The 16,856-nt window shown below is 37.9% G+C and overlaps 2 protein-coding genes across 6 annotated transcripts; both read left to right on the top strand.

Moving 5' to 3' along the window:
• Positions 1-1,746: 1,746 nt before the first annotated feature.
• On the top strand, positions 1,747-4,317 carry LOC124307309 (uncharacterized). The gene is made up of 2 exons (XM_046768834.1): positions 1,747-2,065; positions 2,306-4,317. Exons 1-2 carry the CDS (start codon positions 2,028-2,030, stop codon positions 3,567-3,569), a joined length of 1,302 nt encoding a protein of 433 aa, XP_046624790.1. The 5' UTR covers positions 1,747-2,027; the 3' UTR covers positions 3,570-4,317.
• Positions 4,318-5,395: 1,078 nt separating this feature from the next.
• On the top strand, positions 5,396-16,350 carry LOC124307893 (UHRF1-binding protein 1-like). Of its 5 annotated transcripts, XM_046770055.1 has the most exons (19): positions 5,396-5,541; positions 6,212-6,413; positions 6,537-6,728; positions 6,813-7,038; positions 7,148-7,314; positions 7,371-7,530; positions 7,628-7,885; positions 8,029-8,271; positions 8,390-8,416; positions 9,093-9,185; positions 9,265-9,452; positions 9,571-9,808; positions 10,074-11,290; positions 11,457-11,591; positions 12,089-12,100; positions 13,033-13,398; positions 13,461-13,608; positions 14,017-14,030; positions 14,581-14,732. In XM_046770055.1, exons 1-19 carry the CDS (start codon positions 5,498-5,500, stop codon positions 14,590-14,592), a joined length of 3,942 nt encoding a protein of 1,313 aa, XP_046626011.1. In that variant the 5' UTR covers positions 5,396-5,497; the 3' UTR covers positions 14,593-14,732. The 5 variants fall into 5 exon arrangements, with proteins under 5 accessions (XP_046626011.1, XP_046626007.1, XP_046626009.1 ...); XM_046770051.1 differs by lacking the exon at positions 14,017-14,030 and having other exon boundaries at positions 14,581-16,350; XM_046770053.1 differs by lacking the exons at positions 8,390-8,416; positions 14,017-14,030 and having other exon boundaries at positions 14,581-16,350.
• Positions 16,351-16,856: the final 506 nt, after the last annotated feature.

The following is a 16,856-nucleotide window of genomic DNA, read 5'->3' as shown; positions in this document are numbered from 1 at the left end:
GTTGACGTCATCCACAAGTTAAACACGAAATATGTACAGCGATTTGATTGATTGGTTATACCTATGCAGTTTCACCTTTGCCTCGTACAAAATTCAAAATCCTCAATCAAAATTCCTCATACAGTACAAGTACAGTACAGTCGAAAGGGACCGTCTACTGAGCTTCGATTAACGACTTTACGGAATTTTAACAAAATTTTTACCTTCTGGCGGGAATAATATTTATTTCATTTTCTTTTTGCTATTCTTACATGCAGTACACGCATTAACTGAGTTATACAATGACTGTTAAGACATTTTTCACGTTGCACTGTATTACGCTCCCGTGAATATTTATATTGAAATCAAGACGATCGACCGAGTGACAGCAAACGAATGAAATTTTTGCAATTTTTAAATTCAACAGCTGTACTCTTGGACCTGCAGTTGCTAAAATCGCTCACCTGTACGTACGTAGATCAAGTATTATCGTTATCTGCATGGCGACAAGTACAGATAAAATGCAGGCAGTGATAATAATGCAATATACTGGCGTTATCCAACATTTACTTGTAATAATCTTCATATCTCAGCGTAGTACCAAGAATTTTCAGATCCTTTTCTCCCTTGAATAAGTGATTTTTTTTTATATCGTTAAAATTTTCTCGACAAATTAGACTACTTTTTTTGTCAAGATTTTTTTCTAATAATTTACATTACACAGCCGTTTCCACGGTTGAAATTTTTTTCTCCACATCGGTATATGATCACGCGAAATCATTGGCTTTCACATAAAACTGTGGGCATAGAATATATTCCACGGATTTTGACTGAGCTTTTCTATGGAATTACAGCTGCTGTTTCGTTCGTAACAATTATAGGCTGTTTCTGAACGAAAATACGCGGATAATATTAATTTTCATCCGAATTGGCCTGAATAGCGTCCGATATTCTTGATTTCGAGTAAGTTTTTAAATAGTATGTAGAGCCTATGAAAAAATTCATGGACTGGAAGTTCAAATCCTTTCCGAGAATAAAAATCAAAACCAGCCAAAATCGTATCAAGAGTCAGAAATATTATATAATCTCAGTTGAATTCGTTAAGAATATCTGACAGACACGTGCAATCCTAATAGTTCTGAGATGTGGAAAACAAAAAAATCCGAAATTCTCCACCGCACGAGAGAAAAATATCTCTGCAACCTTTTGACCAAGAATTGCTGTTTAAACAAATCAGAGTCATCAGAATCACAATTGTTAAGGCCATAAAGATTGCAAATTTTTCTGTCGATTAACCCGTTGGTTTTTTTGTACACTACAGTGTACAATCTTAATTTTTTGTTTTCTCGAGATATACTGCATTTTAAATAATTATTAAATGTATAAAACAGTGATCAAGTGTTCTGACAAATCTATAGCCAATATTCATTTTGTAGAACTATTCTCACATTGCGAGGAAATCGCAAATTTTGAATAAAATACTCATTTTCCGAAACATGTCAAAATTGCCCAAAAAGTGTTTATTCGCTCAAATAAAGACGTTCCGAGTCAATATTTTCAGTTTCAAGTGAATGGGTCAAGATGATAATCTGGCAAATTATTCAACATTCATATGCTCGACAAAGACCGGAACGCAGAAACAATGACTGAGGCTCATTTTTTTGCATCCCAAAGTACGGCACTGTTCTATGCGGAAGATAAAGAAAATCCGACTAAAGTCACTCGCATCGGGTGAGCCTCACTAGTGCATATATAGGAGACTAAGCCGAATTTTACAATTGCCTGATTGTCAGTCGGCAGGTTTGTGCAACGCCACTTGGAACTGTCCAAGAATTCTCATCACCACGTCTATAATTTATTGGAGTGTATAAGAATTACGTGCAACGGCCATTGCACCCGATAATTTGATACCTTCAAGGCAAGGTCGACTGTATCTTAAGATATCTGGGATTGAAATAACTGCGTAGCCATTGTAAATTACGCAGGAATCTATAATTGGCCGGTTCAAGTGCAGAGTAATTGAATTAGACGACGCTGAATTTTTTACGATGGGAGTCGAAAGGGTGCAGACACCTCAGGAGAGCGAGTAATTCATCATCAGTTATTACTATTATTTAGCCTAGTTGCGATTCTCCTCCTATTTCTGAAATAATTCCAGTAATGTGTTGATCGCAGTGACTAATGATTCGATCGTTATTTATTTTCCAATATCATTTGAAATGAATATTTTCGCTGGTCACCTGGCATAGAGAAACCCATCCTGTGCTTTTTTAACTGCCGTCAGACTTTCTTGGCAGCGTTTACTGACTGATCCTTACTTATTCAGACAAGACAATGACGAGTGGATCGCGGCGAAGGAAATCCTGAGAAACTCGGCCGAGCGATTGAGGAAAGTCATAAAAAGCCTGTTCGAACGAGACTACGGTGAAAATGTAATGGTGGACGACTTTGAGGCAAAGATGTTGACACCCCCGGGTTCGAACTACGGCAGTGTGCTGCTCGCTGTGAAGGTGACGGTACGGAGGAACAAGTTCGCCACGCCGAAGGTGGTGAACGTCGTCGCGAAGATGCTGCCGAGCGAGTTCTTCCAGGACGTTTTCAACAGCGCCGTAACGTTCCCAAAGGAAGTCGCCGCCTACGAAGAGATACTGCCGGCGTATCAGATGCTTCAGCTGGAGAACGGAATCCCGAAATCCAAGGTATTCAACCACTTTCCCAGGTTCTTCGGCGCCAGGATACCCGATGATCTGAAGACCAAGGCCGCCGACGACGACGCCGTCATACTCCTGGAAAACCTCGTCGCAGCTGGTTACAAATGTGGGAACAGGTGGAAGGGCTTAGATCGGGCTCAATCGGAGATGACGGTCCGCACTTTGGCGACCTTTCACGGCCTCGGGATCGCCTTGAGAAAAAAGAAACCCGAAGTATTTGCCAAGTTCGTGAAGAAGGCGGTTACCTTCAGCCACCCGTCGACCTCCATAGTTCGTGCGGCTAAAAATTGCAAGAACATGGTCATGGAGAACGAGAGGCTCAATCCGTTTTACGCTCGGATAGCCAATGCTTTGGACAACGGCGTCAATACTATCAACACGCCGCCGACGAATCAGTTTGGGACCATATGCCACACCGACTTCTCGATTAACAACATGTTGTTCCGTAACGACAGCGAAGGTAACGTCGAGGCGGTGAAGTTCATCGATTTTCAGACTTACAGCCATCTCAGTCCGGTGAGGGATCTTCTCTATTTCCTAATCGCCAGCACCGCGGAAAACGTTTTGATATGCCACTTTGATCACCTGGTGAACATGTACCATGATCGGCTTGTCAGAACCCTGGAGGAGCTTAACTGTGACGTTGGTAACTTCGGGAGAAGCCACTTCTTGGCCGAGTGCAAAGAATGGGTTGGCGCCGAGGCCCTTCACTGCTGCTTGATGGTTAAAATCATTCTGTTGCCGGAGGCTGAGGCTGGAATCGAGGGGAACGGTCCTGAAATACAATCTGTCGACTATTTTGACAACCTTGATTTCGAAGCGTACAGGCAAAGGCTGACGATCATGTTTCAAAGTTTCTTGGAAAGAGACTGGATATGAAACTGTATTTGTTTTTACTCTATTCTAATCGACAGTTTCATTCTACATGCAGATCATGTTATTTCATACTCAAAAAACTGCAATCCAGCAACTCAGTCTTGTGTCAACAATATCGATCTATAAGGCATACGTGGATTATCTAAAAGTACGTTTTAACGATGGTAAGAATCTTTTGATTTAATTGTCTTTGTAGAGTTTTTGTTATTTTTTTTTTTTTAATTCAATCAAGTTGTACGAATTTTAGTGATTCGCGTAATTTACACATTGAACTTTTGAAATACTTGGATATCAAGCGTGCGTAATAATGTTAAGACAAGTTAGGTAACGTTTTGATAGAATCGAAAATTTCAGTAGAAAATGTTGGGTTTGAAACGTGAAAAAAAGATAATGAAAAAAATAAACGTACTTCGGCATTGCGATCTGCATACGAAATTATTCTACTTTGGTCTCGAGATTAAGATATCGTAATCATTTCAGTATACCGTTGCAATAAAATGGTGAATTTCTCCGGTCGGAATTTAATTACATCCCGGAAAAATATTAGTTAATCTGAAAACCAGTTTTTTTATATGCGTAAAAATTTGTTCGCCGATTAACGCAGTGTCTAATTGTGAAGAAAATGCTATCCCTTGCATACGCAGAGTGTAAGACTATCTTTACTTGCGATGAAAATCCAAAACTGGTACTTGGTACGGTATGCTTGAATAAATTTCGTCTGAGTGTAAAAGCAGCTTTCAGCAAACAGCCACATGCCATTTATTTCTGCCCGTTTTTCTCTATTATGATCATAAGAATTTATTTGATTTACGCAACTGCGTTTTGTATAAGTCTGAGGAATGGTATTTCCTTTACCTGAGATAATATTTATCGTCAAACGCTAGCCTTAAATACAAGAATTTCGACGTATTAATACATCGGAATAAGTGAGCACGATTTTGCGAAAGCATTTTCGTAATATACATTTTTTCATCTCAATTTGAGCCTGCGGGTAGAGTAGTGATGTTGAAATATATCGTATAGCCACTTGCTGATAAGGTATGCACAATATAACCAGGCCTACAAATTGAAATAAGCTAATTACCTGATTTGAAGTACCAAAGATACGCATCCTTCTAATTAATCTACTATATCTGAAAGGGGCATACCAGGACATTAGGCGGATGCACACCATAAAAACCGATCTTATGTGAGCAGCTTCGAGTTTCGCCGGGGCGACATCGGAGTGCATGTGTACCCTGGATTACCTATAATTAGAGGTCCTTATCGTGCGCGTATATTTGCACTTATAGATTGTTCTTACATAATTCGGGCGTAAAGTGAATCACGTTTATTTGTCTTCCTGCCCCCCTCCCCCCTTCCCTTACCCTTTTTTGAGAAGCACTATCTATGTACTAAAGAAAGACTTTGTCTGGTACGAAGATTTAAACAAATTACTACGGTAGATAAAAATTCGATACGACAACCAACAGATTGTATGAATTTTGACCAATTCCGGCATGACCGAAATGGGAAGGAAAAAATACGCCTTTACGGTTTCAATCCTCATTAGCGAAGGTAAATACGTTGAAGTGGAATTACTCAGTCAGCAGCCGGTGTATCTATGGTTAATCAAAATCGAATTCGCCAAGTGCGGTGCATAAGTAGATTGAAACAATATTCTGTGCGCGCACTGCTGCGCCTGATGAGGGTAAAACGGCAACCCAACACGCAGCGCGATGACGTCGCGGGTCCGATGATCGCGCAGACTTCTGGCGCTTTTGGCAGAGTGCGCAGCCTCCGTAATCTTGCGGGCAGGGCTGTCAGGTGACGCATGGCGCGATAGTCGTCGTGGTGGTCGTGGAAATATGTCGGCTGTGTTACAAATGGTCGAAATCTAACCATGTGAAAATGCACTGATCCTGAAAAATTTTACTAATACCCATTCGAAAATGGTGTCAATAATTAAAAACCAGTTGTTGAAACACCTGTCGAGGTATGTTGGCTGTTTTCCTTCCTATCCGACAAATTCACCCCTGCGTCTGCATGTTCTTGGATATTTTCTAGTCACCAAGTTTTAATATTGCGCACCGCCCATGACATGAGCAAAGAATAATCACGTACATATGTCGTATGGCATATTTCACATCTATTTTAGAGACTTTCAGCGTCAAATGTGCGAATACTCTTTCCATTAATAAAGAACAGGTTGAATTTCGAAAATATCTCATCCCTTGCCCGACGCAATCTTATCGTCATTACGCTAATTGCAGTTCGATCACGTCTACCGATCTTTTCTTACGTTGCAACCTGTCAAAACACTCTTTGTCCTTTTGATTATATTTATGCCCGCGATAAGATTGTGATACTTATTTAATAAACCTACAAGATCGAATGCATTTTGATTGAGCATTCATGCGTTTTCAATCCCATTACATGTATCTTAATTGTCGTTTTATCACGTATACGATTACGGAAATATCAGAGCAGGTCAAGAATACAGATCTATGTTTGACAATGCGATAACTCGTATCAATTCCCAGAAAAATTCAGATCCCTGATGATTACTGGTGAACTTGTATCCCTGAAATTGATTTAAAAAAAAAAAAAGCCTCATCCAAAGTTCTTATCCTATAATCTATAATTATTATCATTATTTTACAAAGGTTCACCAAGAATTTATCCGCCGATAAAATTAATCTGAGCACGTTCAAGGGTGAGGGAGAACTCACTAACTTGGAACTCGATGAAATTGTACTAACAGACCTACTGGAGCTGCCTTCTTGGTTGCGACTCACAAGCGCCTGGTGCAATAGAGTCACTTTTAGAATACAATGGACCAAGCTCAAAAGTGTTCCTATATTCTTGGTAAGGGATTACCTTCGCCCTTTGTTTTCTACTCTTACGCGTGGCAGAAACTATTTGAATTTCTCATGGAAGGCTAAACTATGTTCAGACAGAATGAGAATTTGAAATTTGGTTTCATTATAGAGCTTGGACGAGGTTCATATCGAAGTAGAGACATGCGAGGACTTGAGGAGCATGTCAACGCCTCAAGGATTATCTTCCTATGCAGGACCTGCAAAGTATTCCTTCATTCACAAGGTGATCGACGGAATGACTGTTGCTGTTAATACAGTTTCTGTCACTTTCAAAAGCCCAGCGTTTATTGCCTCTGTTCAGGTACTAACTTTTCGATGATATCTATCAGTTTCTTTGCTTGGCATCATATATTTGTCCTATGGTAACCGACCAAATCTTATACAGATGTCTCGTATCATGGTGGAGTCTAAATCTCCTGAGTGGCAGCGATGCGATCTCAGAATGACACGCCTGAAAGATCCTGATAGAGGACAATTACTCATATTTAAGGAACTGGAATGGCAGACTGTTAGGATAGAGGCTTGTAGTACTAAAGATAAAGAACTAACACCACTGCGGCTGCTTACCAATCAAGCTAGGTGTCGAATAACTATTAAAAAGAGAATATCTGGTGAGCAGATCAGGAATAAAATACTTACTTTCAGTTGTTTATAAGAGATGGAGATAATTCATCTAAGCATATTTCAGAAATTGTTCGTAATAATGAATGTGTATTACAGATTGTTTTGTAATGGGATGTAGGCTGGTTGTTATACTTGATGATCTTTTGTGGGTTTTAACGGATTCCCAATTGAAAGCGGCGCTTCACTTTCTTGACTCTCTTGGTGGACTTGTTGAAAAGGCTACTGTGTTGGAGAGAAAGACGAAAGCTGCTAGAAAGCTAGAGGTACAGTACATGTCTATTTCTTATTTGGTCAATTGAAAAACTTCTCCTGTTTACAGGTTTTGCCAGAGTATCAAGCACAAATTTCTCAGCAATCCAGGACAAAGACTCAAGCCCATACTGCAATATCTAGACTTTTCACAAGATTTGACGTTGTCGAAACCTCCTATCACTTTCTATCTCAGAGAATTGACTTACATTTATGCGACGATCCAGGGCGTAAGTTTTGATGCATAATTTCATGTTTCAACGGCTAATTCTCTTCCTCTCTGGCACATGATGAAACTACATCATTTTTTTATTTCAACGTTCACAGCCGGCAGATCTTCATATCCAGAGCTCAGCGATGGTGGTGCACTCCAAGTATCTTTGGTCAAGTTTCAAATCGATTATTATCCGTATCATCTGGCTATGGCGGACAGGAAACATTGGGCCAAGTACAGGGAAGGGGCAACGCCGCACAACCAGTGGCTGCAGCAGTCTTTAAATGCCTTTCGCAGCCAGTTTATGGATCTCATTGACTCGACAAGGATGCAGCATTCACCTCTGACTAGAAGTCAAGCCAATGTTACAGGTAGATAACAAAATAGGTATAGATAATTTTTTATAAAGGCTTTATAAAGGAAAAATCAGTTTGTCTTACTCTGACGAGATCATGCATTTTTTTAAATACTTATATGTGGTTTTTAAAAACTTCAATTACTGATCTACAAACAGGTAACTCCGCTAAGGGCAGTTCGGATAATCTTGAAAAAAGTGCCCAACAACAAACGCAATCTGCCAGTGTCCAGGAACAAAAAAAGACTTTGAATCAACCCAGTGGTAATCCAGTGAAAAATTATGTGCTGGAACAATTGGCCAAGCTTATGACAACTTGTGTGATCATTAGAATAGACGATTTTACGCTTTATAAGGTGACAACGTCTGCTCGGAAACCTGTGCCAAAAGAATTCATCGCAGGTAATATATCTTGACAATTTTCAAAGAACATAAGAAAAATATATACTTATTTATTTGGTATTTTCTATTTATTGTTCTGACGATTTCGTTGATAATATTTTTCGTTGGGTATACGTAGCTCAAACAAGGAAGAGGCATACTGCAGGTATAATTGAAAAATAGCTGTCCTATGCTTGTTCATAAATGTAGTGGTTACCATTTTTATTATATGTTGACGAATAATGAGAGAGTGGCCCAAGTAGATAATAAAAATGTACAAAGTTATCTTAATAAAGTCATTAGCCACCTTTGATTATAAGTATATACACGTAATAAGTATGGTTTTATGTTGACGATTGTCTGGTAGCCTTTAATGTTTGTGGAGTGTTTAGAAAGTGCTGATTACGAAACACTTAGATAAAAACATTCATCAGTATTGCCCGTTGAAAGATAATGAAATGACCTTTTCTGAAACTCAAAAAACATTGTCTATGTAGATGTCCTGTTTTCAGTTGCTTTTCATCGCAAGTGTGATGTATAAATCATACAATGGATAGAAATTCTTGTCTTGATGATAAATATCTGAGAATTTAGAGCAGTAGTCATTGTTTTAGGTCTACAATAGTTTGTGTGAACTTCCAGGCGTCTGTCGTTGAACACAGCAACATAAATCGAATAAAGAATTTTCAGGACATTTTCTATATGTGTACGTATACGAACGTGTGTTGATTGAACGAATTCAACTGAAAATCATCATTATAAAGTATTTCACAGTAGCATGTCATTGGGACTTGTAGAAATTTTGTGAACACTGATCTCCTTATAGTTTTATTTTATATTAGGGGATCGAGACCGATTTTGCTTTCCGGAGGACGTGACTATTCTGCATGCGGAATTCACCTACTACTACTATCCAGGAGACATACCATTTCCACGTAGGTCATCATGTGCAATTTTGAATTTACAGTTTGCACAAACAATGGAATGATATACTTTAATTTGCATTTTTTCCAGTGCCACCACCGAAATTTTACGTACAACTCAATCCTGTTCAAATTAACTTTGATATTTCTTCCTGTTTGTGGTTCAACTCGTTTGCTTTGAATCTACATCATTCTCTGATAAACAGAAGCGAAGAAGCTCCTCCTGCTTCACCCAACTTGATGTATTTTGACGTTAAAATAGAAGCAATCCTTCCCAGGGTGAGTATTTGAAAGTGAAACCAATTCATAATGTGACAATTCACAATGTGACGATTCACATAGAATAATTCGTTTGCACACAAGTATGCAATTAAAATGTGAATAAACATATGAATAGGTTATATTTGAAAGTCAACAAGACCACCCAAATCAAAGAGATCGTCCTAAGTCTCTTCATATCCAAACATCCAGAGCATCTATTACGAACGTAAGATCGACTGAGCGTTCTTCCAGAGCAGATTTGGCCCAGTGCCTGAATGCTTTTCAAATGGGTCAAATGTTTTTTGGTGCTGAATTTCCTAGTCAACCCGGAGACTACCATGTAGTTACCGACAAATTCCTTCGTCACTGTGCAGGTACTATCAGTTATTCAAATTGGGAATATGATGATTGTAAATTTTTGCTTGGGTGTCTTGGAAAATTTAAATTCTCATTTATCTGTCTTAAAAATTTTCTGGATGGTCTGCTAAGTCGAGTGCAAAAAGAATTGGAAGAAAACGACAATCTGAAATGGGCCGTAATCTTTCAAACAATATTCCTTAGACAGAATATTGTGCATTCTTGTTTATATTATCAATACTATTTCATATCAGAGCTAAGATCCTCCATTATTTGGTTTAGGTACGGATGGCATCAGGAATCCACCTCAGAATTTCAGTAGTAATTCTATTAATGAAATGGTTCGTCAGCTCAGCAGAGAGCTTCTCTGGATCGAAGCTAAAGACGTTTGGTGTTGTCACTTGGAGCCAGTTTGGGGTGATTTTCTTGGTGCTAGAGCCGTTGGTCAGAATCGGGCAGTTCCATTCCTGGATGCATTTCCTCTTACGCTTTGGTTACACATGAAAGTGAAATCGTCACCTGATGTTGAAGCTCCTCCCACTGCAGATATTCATGGACTTGCTTATATCAGCAATTTAGTTAGCGTACAAATTAATCATTATCAATACCTGTTCCTGTTGAGACTGGCTGAGATTGTGTCCGAAATGGCAACGTTTTTAGCAGTCGATTCAAATAAGATATTAAAAGTAGAGTCGGGAGGATCGTTAGTTATTGGCGCGCTGATACCGCAACTAGAGGTTACTTTCGTAATGCCGTCACAAACACCTGGAAAAGAAAACTCTGGGGGAGATTTGGAATCCGTTGTTCCCGACTCATCCAGTATAGCGGATGATCTCGGCGGATCTGGTCCGTGGCAGAATAGCGCTGTGAATCATAGAGTGGATTTTAGCGCTAAACGAATGAACACGTCGAATGATGTGGAAACTCCGCAAAGCGAAGTCTCCTCATCTTTATCCATGGACTTTCCACGAACTGATATTGTCACGCAACCTGTAGTTACCTTTAAACAAAATGGTACTGAATCTATCAAGCCTCATTCCGTACCCATTGAACAACAACTTATATCAATTGAAGCCCAACCAATAGCTACGAGTTTCCGAGTTCACGATCGTCGGAAAACCGAGGCGCAGACCGAACATCCACTGCCTAAACCCATACTAATCGCTTCTACCCCACCATTTATGCCAAATAATTTTAATGCTGGATTCTCATCGATGAAAAAAGGATTCAGCAATTTAATGACTTCAATTGATTCTGCCCTGAAACCTTCACCAGAGGATGGAAGTAGCGACACAGTTTCAATGCGAAGTGATGTCAGTTCGGATAGTGAAAACTATGTTGTTGTTAGCTTAGAGGAACAGGAAAGGCTCGACGCGGCGTTTGCCGTGGACAATACAATTCGAATCACTACCGTTGAAGAAGCAAGTGAAGTCGTAGAGGAAACTCCGGATACGCAGAGTGAACGTTCCATGGATAGTGTATGCAGAAGAAGAGATCTGGTAAATTACATTTTCTATTCGTATTACATTGTATCAGAGTTATGTTTTTCACCCAATTTCCAGCACTGTGTTCGATATTGCATAGATGTCTCTTTGAGCTTCGGTACTTATTGCTTTTTATAAAAAATTACACATTCTCAAAAAGATATAATTGTGATTTACACAGGTCTCCATTGCCACGTTCAAACTTTCAAAAGTAGAATTCATCCAGCAGTCATCTGGTTTCGCGTCAGCAATCAAAGTTCAAGTGTTGAATGTAGGTAGCGAGGAATGCCCGTCGATACCATGGGATGAATTTCAGGTGAGACTATTTCTTGTAATTATAATTGCAATTAAACCGTTATAAAACAGGTACAGTTTTTTTCCAGTTATTTACAAAAATCAATTCTCTTATACTAAGAGCTTTACAAACTAACGCAATGGGAAGGTACATGTCACTAGCCAAACAACTTTTTATACTCGAGCTTGTTCAAATAACATTCATTCTACATCTACTTCGGAACTACATAACTGCTTTGACTACAAATTGTGTGATAATTCCGAAAAATGAGTCTGAATTGGAAGATTCGTTTAGTCGAGTGCATGCATTGGTGTATCCATTCCTACATGATATACCGTTGCATTTTGAAATAATTTTCAAAGTAGTTATGTGGTAATGTTTGCGTCAAATCAAACTAATACTAATTTATAAGACCATACATATATATTTATACAAATTTTTGTCTCTTGACTTTTTTGCATGCCTTCTCCCGCGTCTCTCCCTCTCTTGTGAATGTTTTTGTGTGGCACTTGTGGCAGGCCAAGAGAAAGGTATTGGCAAATCATTTTATATTTTTACCTACCTTAAGCATATAAGCAATATTGCATGTGGTAGAACGGTTTTACAGATTAATATATCTTAATTAAAATCAGGAGTCTATTGTACATGGTAGTCCACCGCAAACTGATAACGACTCACTGATTTAATAATCACCATCCACTTATCTCATACTTTTGCTATAATTATAACGCAAAAGAAAGCCTCAGTTATACGTCTTAGGCATCGAAGAAGTGCTTTACAGTGTCAGAATATCGACTTTTCGGAAGTTCATTGTTATCCGTATCATATTTAAATATTTCAGTTGACACTGATAATTAGTAGAGAATCAAAATTATCACAATTATTGTTAAAAATGGCCCATAGTAATCGTTAGGTCAGCATGCTTCATGGATTGGCATGTAACCATAGTAGTGCTCATTACAACAAGAGGCACAAGCTTATTCCGCAATTTCACACCACATATGGGCTATATAGCTTGTATAATAATTGCATGTCAGTTCCCTGGCTGAGCGAATAACATTGCAAAGGCGAATAATAATTTGCATGGGTTTCCCTTACTTTTTAAATTTGTCTCAAGTTGTTGAATACGAATTTGCAGATTGATTTACCTACAATGTACATACATACAAAGGAAACATCGTTTGTTTAATCTCCCCCCATTTAGTGTATTGTACCTTGTATGTGATTGTCGTAAGATAAATAATATGCTTGTTTGTAAATTTTTTAAAATCATCAATTACTGAAGTATTTTGAAATCTTGTCAAGGACTGCTATAATCAGCTCTGATAAAGAATTATTTGAATTATACGCGCGATACGATAAGGTTTTTGAGGTTTTTAAGAAACTAGGACTTGGTAGCGTAATTTTACCTACTTCAAAGGATATCCCGATAGTTCTGCTATTAATGTATTTTATCAAACAGACCAAGTTCAGCTCTCGGTCTCGGGGATGGATTGAATTACCCTGTGACTCTGACTGTAGATCACGTATAAAAGTTCGATTGGAACACGGTTTGAAAAATAAAGAAGACTATCGCAGACTTTCACGAGCCAGTCAAAGTACCAGCGGAAGCAGCAGACGATCCTCAAAGGATCGAAATGCACCTTTGGAACCTCAAGTATCTAGTGACAATATAGATATGCAGGACAAAGCAAACGTGATGGCATTGTTTGAAGATAGATTAGAAGTTAAAGTGGCGGATGTTCCACTGACGTTATCCATGAGCTCGGTTACTGGCCTGACTGACTTGGCAGAGGACGAAGTTATACCAAAGCCAATATCTATGCAGGTAAATTGACCACTTGGTTTTAGCTTGCCAAATACTAAGGATTTCCTTTTTGCGTTACTTAGATATACTTGGAAAATATCTCGTTGCATCTAAACGAAGATCGTCCACCAAATAACATAACATCACCTGGACCGATTCCAATAGATTTGGATATCTCTAAACTCAGAATCTCGCGGGACATCAGTGGAGTCTTCCATATTGAACCTATTGGTAAGTTGAGAGAAAAGACTTTGAATTTTCATTAGTGTCTACTTGTCGTGATGGCCCTTGAGCATATAGTGGTAATGACGGTCCAGTAATTACTAAAACTTTTCTTAAACAAGGTGTGAAGGTAGCATTCACTCTTAATTTCAATTCAATTCTAAATCTTAGCTCTCATTTACGTCGTGGTTTTATGTTGAAACAGTATTTATACGTGTTTTCACATTGTCTATGTATTACATGTAATAGTGTAAAAGTAAGTTAATTTTGGAACCTCTGAAACTGATATGTATATATTATTGTAACCATGCGAACTACGACAAATAGTGATCTTCTCTGCCATATTCGCCATATCAAGTGGCATTTTCATTTGCAGTTATTGGTAATAAATGTTGCATTATTGTCCTGTGCACTCAGAAGGCCTCTCGAATGTGAGCATTGGAAAAACACACATTTAGCAATTTATAGCTATTTAGATGTAGAGCTTTCTTCGGCACAAATTCAGCAGCATTGTTGGGTCGTATTCAAACTTTTGCTGCTATCTGAATATTCTAGTGCATGTTGTTTTATGTCATTACCTTTTGCGAAATTTAGCAATAATAATAAAGTACTCGTTTTTCGGTCATCTGGGATCGAATGGCAGCAAAAAATTAGTGCAGATTGAACGATAATACAACAGTTAAAATCGCGATACTCTAGCTATTTGCCGAGGACTTTCATCAGTTTTTGAATAGCTGTCAAAATTTCAAACTTATTTTCTAAATCGAAGGAGAATTATCTATTATTGCACAGGACTTGAAGAAATTCACTGAAAAATATTCTCTAGCACGAAATTGTTTTAAAATGTTATAATCAATTTTACCAAGCAGTGATAGAGCAAGCATGGCATACGAGACTTTAGTATAATAGCTGTGCTGGGTCAGTGTGTTTTTTGTAGCTATTAGTTGCTTTTCGTTATAAACCGGACATTCCATCCAACAGTTGGTACTCTAGTGGAAAGCAGCTCGGCAGCTACGATATCGAATGGGAATATTCAAAGCGCCAAAGAGATTGAAACCGAATTGGAGTTGACCAGTTTGCGGCAATTCACCCAACAACTTAAGTCTGATAATGAAGAATTGAAGCGTAGACTGGCTACGTTCGAGCGCTTATCCGCAGAAAATTCCAAATTGCGTCGTACCAAAGAAGAATCAGAAGTTTTGCGTTCATGTCTGAATGCTGCCCAAGAAGACGTCAGCGTTTTGCTGGAAGAAAAAAGACGTCTTCAAGAAACAGTGAGGGATCTCCAAAGTCAACTTGACCAAGGAACAGCTGGAAACAGTAACAGAACATCCTGGTCCATCAAAAGATAGCACACCGGCTGCTTTGACTGTTCCAAGTGCTGCAGTGCTGATAAATCGTAACGATTAGATAGTTCATCATTTGCCAAGTCGCACAATATGCAGCTGACCACTGACGTTTGGTAACTGTAGATTAAAAAAGATTCAACTCCGCGTATCCTAAAATACCATGTGCTTTTCCGATATTGAGAATATCATCCGGCTTTAAAATAAAATAAAAGAGTTCATTAATATTGAATGGGTGTACATTTGAATCAAGGAAAAATGAAAAGTACAAACGAAAGATGGTCCTCTCGTTACTTTTTAAACCAATAATTGACATTGCAATGACGAGTGACCATGTGGTCCCTGTATTTAGATGATATTAGCAAAGAAGAAAAAAAATAACAGGTAGAATATTATTTTTCAATATTGCGTACATAATGCTTGCAACATTTGTTGATGATATTACAATTGAATTTTTCGTGTAAATATAAACATACATGTACGTAGTTTTATAAGTAAGTGTAACGATAAGCAATCAAAATTAAGGCGCAACAGCAAATAATCAATCGACTTCGATAATTCTATCCTATAATTTCTCAGCCGTCCCGTTCCTATTTTGCGATTGACTTTTTCCCATTAGGTGATCAATGTAAAAAAGCATCTGTTACATTACACACCTTGTCTAAGGGTGCTGTTATTTATTTTCGAGCAAAGATGATAATCCTGCTAGTCTCAAATTCAATTTAGAAGTTTTTACTACCAATAATTGATCTTTTTGCTTTTGAGACATGCCAAAATCGGTATTGCACTTCAGCCATTGGTATTTTCAGGATCTGAAAACTGAATCTTTCTTAAATACAATCAGAATTAGTTAGTATCTATCTTCTACATGCTATAATTACTAAGTTAGTGACTACAAGGTAGATCTTTCACCTTTTAATGTTAACAGCGTGTTTGGGTTGTGCATTGCTAAATAATATATAATTGTTGTTGAATTCTGTGTTATAGGAAACTGAAAAGCGGCAATTAAGCGCAATAGTGATTTCTATCAATATATTTACTTGTTGAATAACTTCGTGGAGAAATTGAGAATAACAAGCCAAGACGTACTAGTTGAACAATATATGAAAATTTCATTTGCAGATTGTGCATGTTGGATATAAGAATTCCAGAGATGTGTGTTGAGATATAACATTTTCGTACATACATTGGATCTACTCCCTTTTTACAGAATATATTCAAAGGATATAGTGTATGAAAAATATATTTAAAAGAAAAAAAATAGGATATATTTAGCTAACATTTATTGAGATATTTGAGTTGCATCCAGAGCGTAGACACAAAAAAAAACAAAAAAATATGTGTAATCATTTTGGGGTTACTCATGTTGACTTTATTTCCTTAACTATTAGCTATTGGAATTGGGCTGTTGTAAAGCGTGAATTGAATCCACTAATTGTATATAAAAGAATGATTTAAGAATAGATTATACCTGTATGAGCGTAGATCATCATATGAAAAACTTTAAGAATAATAGAAATTAAACATGTTCACTATTTTACCTCTAAAAACTCCAGTATATTTGTGAAACATTAGAGGTAACTTCAAGCATGCCTTTGGTGACATCATCTTGTTTGTAACTTGAACAAGTGGGCTACTGCCATTACAGAGAAGTGATGTGACATATTTACTTGCTTTGTCTTATTGCATTTAAATTTCATTACGTATAACAACGTATTGTTCGGCCATGATCAGTGACGTGGCTTATGAGTTGAGACATTTCATTGCTAAAAGTTAATTTCTACATCAGATCATTATGTCCTGGCTACTTTAACATTTTTTAATATTTTAGCAAACCATTGCAGTTACAGTTTTACATTTGTGTTGCTAGAATATGCACGCGGTAAGTTTTGCGACGAACTGATAGTGGAT

The sequence above is a fragment of the Neodiprion virginianus genome, chromosome 6 (genome assembly GCF_021901495.1).
Source record: "Neodiprion virginianus isolate iyNeoVirg1 chromosome 6, iyNeoVirg1.1, whole genome shotgun sequence".
In the NCBI taxonomy this organism is placed as follows: domain Eukaryota; kingdom Metazoa; phylum Arthropoda; class Insecta; order Hymenoptera; family Diprionidae; genus Neodiprion; species Neodiprion virginianus.
The sequence above is the reverse complement of the archived record's forward strand: the minus strand, read 5'-3'. Positions and strand labels throughout refer to the sequence as shown.

Bases quoted from the DNA above. Each gene is read 5' to 3' on its own strand.
- LOC124307309 (XM_046768834.1), top strand. From the start codon at position 2,028: ATGGGAGTCGAAAGGGTGCAGACACCTCAGGAGAGCGA. The intron at 2,066-2,305 runs GTAATTCATCAT...TTACTTATTCAG, and splicing joins CAGACACCTCAGGAGAGCGA to ACAAGACAATGACGAGTGGA.
- LOC124307893 (XM_046770051.1), top strand. From the start codon at position 5,498: ATGGTGTCAATAATTAAAAACCAGTTGTTGAAACACCTGTCGAG. The intron at 6,729-6,812 runs GTACTAACTTTT...AATCTTATACAG, and splicing joins CGTTTATTGCCTCTGTTCAG to ATGTCTCGTATCATGGTGGA. The intron at 13,609-14,580 runs GTAAGTTGAGAG...TCCATCCAACAG, and splicing joins CTTCCATATTGAACCTATTG to TTGGTACTCTAGTGGAAAGC.